At 44.9% G+C, this 10,001-nt stretch overlaps 1 protein-coding gene across 1 annotated transcript in view; it reads right to left on the bottom strand.

Moving 5' to 3' along the window:
* Positions 1 to 693: 693 nt before the first annotated feature.
* LOC140730725 (cofilin-2-like) overlaps positions 694 to 10,001 on the bottom strand; it is a 31,890-nt gene continuing 22,582 nt past the window's right edge. The window contains exons 3-4 of the mRNA XM_073051543.1: positions 1,623 to 1,699; positions 694 to 1,264 (exon numbers count right to left, since the gene is read on the bottom strand). Coding sequence (XP_072907644.1) covers positions 1,131 to 1,264; positions 1,623 to 1,699 — 211 coding nt within the window. The 3' untranslated portion in view covers positions 694 to 1,130. The remainder of the gene's footprint in view (positions 1,265 to 1,622; positions 1,700 to 10,001) is intronic.

Genomic DNA, 10,001 nt, shown 5'->3' with positions numbered 1-10,001 from the left:
ACAGGTGTCCCCTGCTTTTTGAATGTTCGCTTTATGCCACTTCGCTTTTATAAAAGACCCACATTAGTAACCTGTTTTCGCATTACAAAGAGAATTTTCACTTTTAGGATCATTTTTCCCATATAAATTAATGGTTCTTCGCTTTACGCAATTTCAGCTTAAGAAAGGTTTCACAGGAACGCTCTACCTTTGTAAAGGGGGGGGACACCTGTATTTAATACTGCAAGGCCTGGATAGAGTGGATGTGGAGAGGATGAATCCAATAGTGGGATAGTCTAGGACCAGAGGGCACACACAGGATGCAAGGATGTCCCTTTGGAGGAAAGAGAATTTCTTTAGCCAGTGGGTGATCAACCGGCAAAATTCATTGCCAAGGACAGCTGTGGAGGCCAAATCAATTGGGTATATTTAAAGTGGAGGTTGATAGGTTCTTGATTAGCAAGGTTATGGGGAAAAAGGAAAGTGAATGGCTTTGAGGGGCAAATAGCCTAATTCTACTCTGATGCCTTATGGTCTTTTGTTTAATCTCCTCGCAAGGGACCAACTACAGTGGTCAATTAACTGAGCATCCTTTGGGTAAAGGCATGGGACAGCATCAAAATAGCATGGTGGAATCTCATTTATTTTGTTTGAATGAAGATTTATTATTGCAGACTGTAGCTTCATTTATCAACAATGAAAACTTTGCCAAAGCATTCTTAGAAATCCTTTAATAAGAAAGCTAGATCAAATAGGATGGAAAATTCAAGTATCAAAATAAAGAAATAGCTAGATCAAACTTGCAATTACACCGCACATGAACTTGAAACACTGCCATTGCTTTGATTCTGTATTTAGAGCTGCAACAACTGTTAAATTTACATTTAATCCAGAAACCGATTCAGGGTCACTGAAATCTACAAATCGCTGGCAGATACTGTCCAAAGACTTGAAGTCATTAATAGCAGGAGACACTGCACATTAAAGAAACCAGACACTGCTCTAAAAGAAAGTTGTTTCAGATAAGGAATTTCATTTTTACTCAAAAACATTACAAAGCAATGGCATAGAATATTGAAGAATCAGAAACAGGTTGAAACAACTTTGGGAATATATCCATTAAGACATGATACTTTAATATAAGGAAGATTTCAGCTGTGTTGTGAGCTACAGCTTCGTACTGGTACCCCTTCTATTTTCACAACATCGCTGCGTCCCAGCTTATCAGCAAGGACGCCCAGTTCTATTTCATCCAGGGAGTTGACCTCCAGGTCAAACTTGAAGCCTGCAAAGACACAATACTCACAATAAAGAAGTGCACCATTATGCTCAGTCCCTCCAACCCAATCATCGCCCATCCTGAGGTTATGCTGCCCACTGGCAAAGGACCCTGAGCTGTGTATGGGTGGCTCAGTTTGGAGCACCTTGCACGTTCAACGCGTCAGCAACTAAAACACTGAAGCTCAAGTTTTATTGCCCTGCTGACTTTGAGCTGCACTTCCATGGCGAGTGGAATGAGGCTGGTGGTCAGCGTGGACACGCTGAGCTGAGGGTCTGACTCTGTGACCGCAAAGGAGAGCCTTTCCCATTTTATTCTGCTCAGGGGCAGATTCCACAGAAAGATGTACAATCATTGAACTAACCTTTTATCCTTTCCTTCAGCAACATTTTCCCTGTTGAGAACTGCAGCTTTTTCCTGGTACTTGCCCCATCCGGGCACCTAGAAAATTCAGGAGACAATTTTACATTTAATGAGCTGGCAACAGATGGTGTTTTACAGATGTACAGGGTCTGCCTGGTTGCATCACAGCCTAATACAGAGGCTCCAAAGCAAAGATTTGAAAGGGGCAGCAGGGGGTTGTAGCCACAGCCAGCTCCATCATAGGCACAACACTCCCTGCCCCCACCACTGAGGGCATCTTCAAGAGGTGGTGCCTGAAGACCATTCTGTCCGGGACATGCCCTCACCTCACAACCACCACCAAGGGGGAGATACAGGAGCCTGAAGACAGACACTCAATGCTTTAGGAACAGCTTCTTCCCCTCTGCCATCACAATTCTGGACAGTTCATGAACACTACCTCACAATTCCTTCTTTTTGCACTCTGTTTATTTCTGTATGGTGTATCTCCGTAAAACAACACATTTCTTGACAAAATTTGTGACAGTAAATACACTGGACAACAAAGATTTTGCTTCCTGAGTACCTTTGGGTCTATCTTATAGATTTTGGGCTGCTGATCATGAAAATCACCATGAAAATTTCCCTATCAGCCACTAGTATTTTTAAATTGTCTACATTTGTTATTTGAATTCATAATTCATGTCAGAATAAGTCCTGCCAAAATTAAGGAAAATATCTTTGTTGGTCCACAGATCAAACTGGTCTGATCAATGACAGGTAATCTGAAGAACTTCTGGTGGGACTGGAGAAAAATTGCACAGAGGACATTCAAGGATGTTGCTGAATATTATCTCGGCAACTACAGAGCACCAAACTTTGTGCAGCTGGTTGACAACATGCTTCAAGCAGACAAAACCATAAAGTGCAACATTTCACTAAAGTTTCATGTTCTGTATTCTTATTCCGAGTTCTTCCCTGCCAACCTTAGTGCTGTCAGTGACAATCATGATGAGAGGTTTCACCAGGACATTGCGGTCATGGAGAAACAGTATCGGGGCAACTGGAATCTATCAGTGATGGCTGATTATTGTCAGACACTTAAGCGAGAAGTCTCAGACACAGAGTACAATCAAAAATCATCAACAAAACACCTTCAGCTTCATTGAACTATTAGAAAACATCAGCACCATTTGCAATTAAACGCATTACATTCAATAAAAGTGAATTTATTTCTCCAAATTCCTAAGTGATACAAACAGTCTGAAATTAGATTTGTTTTCAGCTTCAAGCAGTCAATCATAAACAAAACAAAAATTCCGAGGAAGCAACACTTTCAAAAAAAAATTTGTAAGTGATATTATTTTGATCCTGATTCTTGGGCAAGGATGGAAAAAAATATTAGAACACAGAACATTCCAACATGGTAAGGCCCCTTTGGTCCATGACATTGTGCCAAACATCAATCTAACCCTTCCCTCCTACATAGCTCCCCCTGGTTTCCTATCATCCATGTGTCTATCTAAGAGTTTGTTAAATGTCCCTAATGTATCTGCCTCCATCACCACCCTTGGGACATTCCGTGAATCCACCACTCTCTGCATAAAAAAAATACTTAACTTTGACATTCCTCTCCCCCATTCTTCTTCCATTTGCCTTAAAATTACAGTGTGCCTCCCCCCGTATTAGTAATTTCTGTCCTGGATCTACTTGATCCACGCCTCTTATCATAATGTACCTCTATCAAGTCACCTCCCGTCCTCCTTAACTCCAAAAAGAAAAGCCCTTGCTTGCTCGACCTATGTACATAAGCCACGCTCTCTATTCCAGGCAGCATCCTGGTAAATCTTCTCTGCGCTCTCTTCTGGTTTAAGGTGGCACTTCTGAAGATGGCTGACAGCTTACTGGCGGTTTTCAAAGCAAGAAATTCGACTAAATACTGTACTAGTAACACTTTCTCTGTGGAAAATCGTGGCAAATGGTCACTGCAAGCAGCACAGAGGCGAGCAAAGGGGAGGCTGATCCGAGGGCCGAGGGGTGCGGGTGTGAGACAGAGTCGGAGCGAGGCCGAGACATGTTTCAGTGGCCGGAGCGGGGTCGTGGCATGGTCGAGGTGAAGTTGGAGTTGGACAGAACAGGGACGAGTTGAAGCGGAGTTGATTCGGAGCCTGAACCAGTAGTGAGGAGGGATCCACCTAAGAGCTGGGTCGATTTGGAAAGGTCAAGTACGGGACGGAATGGCCGACAGCGTATAGCTGTGGTGGGGCCTGAGTGTGGGGGATGGCTGGGTGTTTGGACAATTTCAGCGCCAGGGCGGATGGACAGGGTCAGGACTGGTTCTGCTCTGTGACCTTTACTCCACTGAGGCCGAGCCTTACTCTGGCTTCTCCAGGCTTCGTGTCTGCGAGCTTAGCAGCAACCCGTGATGAACTGAGACCCAGGCTTGGGGCCTGCTTCAGGTCGATGGACTCAACTTCGTTCTGGATGCTTGCTTTTATTGTTTGCTTGAATGTGTTTTCCTTCCCTCTCTGTGCATTGGGTGTCTGTTGGTCTTTTTCCAAATTGAGTTCTTTTGCGTATCTTGTTTTGTGGCTGCCTTAAGCGGACGGATCTCAAGCTTGTATAATTTTTACATACTTTGAACTTTAAAGCTTTCACATCCTTCCTATAATGAATGCAATAAACCAAATGTGGTCTGGTCTAACCAATGTTTTATGGAGCTGCACCATTACCTCACGGCTCTTGAACTCAATCTCCTCACTAATAAAGGCCAACACACCATACCCCTTCTTAACAACATTATCAACTTGCATGGCAAATTTGAGGATCTATTGACTTGGACCCCAAGATCTCTCTGTTCCTTCACACCGCTAAGAATTCTGCCATTTACCCTCCATTCACAGCAGCTTTCCCCTGGCAGGTTGTTGCCCCGGTATTCTCGTTATGGAAGGGAACTGCCACTGGGGTACTCTGCATGGGCTGCCTGTCCCCGTCCCAACAGTCACCAGCTACCTGCCTGCTGCAGCTGAGGGCTGACCACCTCCCTGTAGCTTCTGTCTATCGCCTCCTCGTTCACCCGTACAGGCCACTCACTGCAGCTCCTGTTGCCCAACATGGTTTGTAAGGAACTGCAGCTGGAGGCACTTCACACATCTCTAGTTATCGGTGAGACTGAAGGTCTCCCAGATCTGACATGAAGAACACACCACTGACCTTGGACCCATTCTCACTGCACTGGCTATGCGCTAACAGAAAAAGAAGAAAGAAATTTACCAGAAACTTTCCTGGAGCCTTCACCTTTTCTAGCCTAACCCTTCTGAGCTGAAGCCTCAAACCCTCCGCTCTAACACTGGCCCACTCACACAATGGCTGTTCCTGCAACAGCCATGCCTCTTAAACTGATTTCTTTTTATAGGCCTTTGCCAAGAGTCTGATAAACCACAATATCTCACGCCCAGCTAAAGATTGTGAAAGGCTCCGCTCGCGTGTTAAATCTTGTGCTCAGCTCTCTATACATACACAATTAGTTTCATATGTTTTATTCATCTCCTTACACTTTCAATTTCATAGTCCATTTGTCTGCCTCTATTTGTCCTTGGAGAGGTAAAACCGTAAGACATAGGTTTTTAATGTGGATGAGTTTCACATATACTTCTTGCTTTCTTCAAGACCATAAGATCTTAGGACAAATGAGCAGAATTAGCCCATTTGGCCTATCACATCTGCTATCCCATTCTCTTGCCTCCCCATAACCTCTTGGCAGCCTGACTAAACAGGAACCTATCAACTTCCACTTTAAATACGCCCAGTGACTTGGCCTCCACAGCCACCTATGGCAATGAATTCGACATTCACCACCCTCTGTCTAAGGAAATTCCTCATTTCTGTTCTAAATGAATTTCCCTCTATTCTGAGGCTGTGCCCTCTGATCCTAGCTTCAATCACTATAAGGACCACTCTATCTATGCCTTTTAATTTTTGATAGGTTTCAATGAGATTTCCCCCTCATTCTTCTAAACTCCAGAGAATACAGGCCCAAAGCCAAACGGTCCTCCCATAGTAACCCTTTCATTCCCAAAATCATTCTCATGAACCTCCTCTGGACCCTCTCCCATGTCAGCATATCCCTTCTCAGATAAGCAGCCCAAAATTGCTCAACACTCCAAGTGTGACCTGACCAATGACTTACAAAGCCTCAGCATTACATCCTTGCTTTTATATTCTAGCCCTCTTGAAATGCTAACATTACATTTGTCTTCCTCACTACCGACTCAACTTGCAAGTTAACCTTTAGGGAATCCTGCACAAGGACTCCCAAATCCCACTGTACTTCTGATTTTTTTTCCCATTTAGAAAACAGTCCATGCTTTCTCTCCTTCTAAAAAAGTGCACGACCATACACTTCCCTATACTATACTCCTCTGCCACTTCTTTGTCCATCCTCCCAATCTGTCTAAGCCCTTCTGAGACAGCCCTGCTTTCTAAACACAACCTGCCCTTCCACCTATCTATATTGATGGTTGCTACAAACTTGGTCACAAAACCATTAATTCCGTCATCCAAATCACTGACATATCCAACTGACTTAATACCAACCCCTGTGGAACACCACTACTCACCGGCAGACAAATGCAACAGGCTCCCTTTATTCCCACTCTTTGCTTCCTACCAGTCAGCCAATCCTCTATCCATGCTAGTACCTTTCCTGCAATACCATGGGCTCTTATCTTGTTAAGCAGCCTCACGTGTGGCACCTTCTCAAGGGCCTTCTGAAAATCCAAGTAAACAACATCCACTGACTCTCCTTTGTCTATCCTGCCTGTTATTTCCTCAAACAACTGCAATGGACAAATTTTCCCTTTAATCTATGGTGACCTTAGTCCTGAATAGGGCTGAGCATGGGGCAGTTGGTATACAGGCAGAGGAAGAATGTAGTGTGACTGTCAAGAAGGACAGGCAAATGACAGGGCAAAATTGCAGTAAGTGGGATGGGTTGCAGTGAAATAGGGGGACAAAATCGAAAAGGGTGAGGAATACAGGTCTGAAAGTATTTGAATATATACAGCTTACGGAATTAAGTAGATGATCTTGTGGCGCAGTTAGGGACTGGCAGCGTGTGGGCATCACTGAGTCATGACTGAAAGAAGAATTTAGTTGGGAACAAAATATCCAAGGATACACATTGTATCAAAAGAACAGGCAGGTAAGGAGAGGTTAGCTAGCGTGGCTCTGTTGGTACAAAATGAAATCAAATCCTAGAGGTGATATAGAATTGGAAGATGTAGAATCCTTGTGGGTAGAGTTAAGAAACTGACAGGGTAAAAAGACATGAACAGTAGCCAGGATGTAGGCTACAAATTAGAACATGAGATAGAAAAGGCATGTCAAAAGGACAATGTTACGATAGTCATGGGGGATTTCAATATGCCGGTAGATTGAGAAAGTCAGTTTGGTGCTGGATCCCAAGAGAGAGAATTTGTACACTGCCTACTTTTTAGAGCAGCGTGTGGCTGGGCCCACTAAGGGAAAGAAAATTCTGGATTAGGTGTTGTGAAATGTACTAGGTTTTATTAGGGAGCTTAAGGTAAAGGAACCCTTAGGAGACAGTGATCAGAGTATAATAGAATTCATCCTCCAATCTGGGAAGAAGCTAAAGTCAACGTACCACTATTACAGTGGAGTAAAGGGAATTACAGAGGCATGAAAGAGGAGCTGGCCAAAGTTGATTGGAAGGGGACACTAGCAGAGATGATGGCAGAGCAGTAATGCCTGGAGTTTCTGGGAGCAATGCGGTAGGCACAGGATAGATACATTCCAATGGAGATGACGTATTCTAAAGGCAGGATGATGCAACTGTGGCTGACAAGGAAAGTCACAGCCAACATAAAGCAAAAGAGAGGGCATATAATAGAACAAAAATTAGTGGGAATTTCAAGGATTGGGAAGCTTTTGAAAACCAAAGGGAATATGAAGAGGATACCAAAAGTATTTTCAGCTATATAAAGACTGAAAGAGAGGTGAGAGTAGAAAAAGACACTGGAGAGGTAGCAATGGGGGACAAGGAAATGGCAGACGAACCAAGTAAGTATTTTGCATCGGTCTTCACTGTGGAAGACACTAGCAGTATGCCGGACATTCAGAAGTGTCAGGGCAGAAGTGATTGCAGTTGCTAGGGAGAAGGTGCTGGGGAAGCTGAAAGGTGTGAAGGTAGGTAAGTTAACTAGACCAGATGAACAACACCCCAGGGTTCTGAAGGTGGTAGCTAAAGACTTTGTGGAAGCATTAGTAATGATCTTTCAAGGATCAACAGATCCTGGCATGGCTCCGGAGGACTAGAAAATTGCAACATTGCCCTTTTGACATGCCTTTTCCATGTCCCATTATCATTTGTAACCCACATCCTGACCGTTGTTTGGAGGCCTGTATAACCCCCATCAGGGTCTTCATATCCTTGCAGCTTCTTAGCTCTACCCACAATGATTCTACAAATTCCAATCCTGTGCCACCTCTTTCTAAGTGTTTGATTTAATTTTCTACCAACAGAGCCACTCCACCCCCTCTGCCTGCCTGCCTTTCCTTTTGATACAATGTGCATCTTGGATGCTAAACTCCCAACTTTCAGCCACAACTCAGTGATGCGTACATCATGCCTGCCAGTCTCTAACTGAACTACAAGAGCACCTACCTTATTCCGTGTACTCCGTGCATTCAAATATTACACCTTCAGTCCTGTATACATCACCCTTTACAATTTTGCCCCATTTTATACTTCAACTCATTCCACTGACTGCAATTTTGCTCTATCATCTGCCAGTCACAGTCTCACAACACAATGCATTGACTTCTTTACCAACAGCCCCTTCTTCAGCCCTAATACTCTGGTTCCCACCAACTTGCCATATTAGTTTAAACTCCCCCCAACAGCTCTAGAAAACTGGCCCACAAGTTGGGTCCCCTTGGGTTCAGGTGAAACCCACCCTCTTTGTACAGGTCATACCTTCCCCAAAAGGGATCCCATTGGAACCCCTGCCCCCCACAACACTTCCTCAGCCACTCACTCACCTGTACTATCATCCTAACCCTGCCCTGACTAGCTCATGGTTCTGGGAGTAATCCAGATTACTACCTTAGAGGTCCTGTTCTTCAGCCTCTTCCCTAACTCCCTACTCACTGTGTAGGACCTCTTCCCTCTTTCTACCCATGTCATTGGTGCCAATGTGCACCATGAAAGATTGAAGTTTGTATACACTGGAATTTAAAAGGATGAGAGGGGATCTGATTGAAACATATAAGATTATTAAGGGATTGGACACGCTAGAGGCAGGGAATATGTTCCCGATGTTGGGGGAGTCCAGAACCAGAGGCCACTGTTTAAGAACAAGGGCTAGGCCATTTAGAACGGAGTTGAGGAAAAACTTTTTCACCCAGAGAGTTGTGAATCTGTGGAATGCTCTGCCTCAGAAGGCAGTGGAGGCCAATTCTGTGGATGCTTTCAAGAAAGAGTTAGATAGAGCTCTTAAAGATAGCAGAGTCAAGGGATATGGGGAGAAGGCAGGAACGGGGTACTGATTGTGGATGATCAGCCATGATCACAGTGAATGGTGGTGCTGGCTAGAAGGGCCGAATGGCCCACTCCTGCACCTACTGTCTATTGACCTCTGGATGCTTACCCTCCTTCTTGAGAATCCTCGACCATAGCACCTGGGAGGCAACGCACCATCCTGACATCTCTTCCGCGGTCACAGAATCTCCTGTCCTTCCCCCTAACTATTTAGTGTCCACCTGACTTTATGGTACCTTGCTGGGCATCAGAGCTGGCCACAGTGCCACTAGCCTGGCTGCTGCTGCTCCACCCTGATGGGTCACCCTCCCAACTGTATCTGAAGGGGTATATTTGTCGTTGAGTGGGAAGGCTACAGAGAACCCTGCACTGACAGTTCAATCCCCCTGCCTCTCCTGGTAACCCATCTACAATCTGAAGCCTGAACTTGGATGTGACCAGCTCAGTTAAAGACTCTTCTATCCTGTCTTCAGCCTCCCAGCTGGCCCAGAGTACATCCAACTCCAGCTCCAGTTCCCTGACCTTGTCGGGAAGGACTTCCTGCAGGTGTATCATCAGGAAGACCATTAGGTAGCTGACAATCCCACACCTTACAGGAGGAGCCTCAACTGGCCTCCTGCCGACACTTGCTATCCCTCTCACTTCTCAAGCTCAAGTTCTAGTCCACACTTGTTCTCGTCAAAGCCTGGCCGCTCCAACAATAGCTGTTCCGGTAGCACCTCGCTCCTTTTTTGTTGCCCCTGCTGAGCGCCGAAGAGACCACAGCCCGCCAAAAGGTTCTGAAAGGCTCCAAGCTCTTTATAAACCTCACACTACCTCCCAATGAATGAACTGTCCTGA

Source organism: Hemitrygon akajei, chromosome 7 (genome assembly GCF_048418815.1).
Source record: "Hemitrygon akajei chromosome 7, sHemAka1.3, whole genome shotgun sequence".
Lineage (NCBI taxonomy): Eukaryota > Metazoa > Chordata > Chondrichthyes > Myliobatiformes > Dasyatidae > Hemitrygon > Hemitrygon akajei.
Note: the sequence above shows the minus strand (reverse complement) of the source record. Positions and strands in the feature narration are given on the sequence as shown.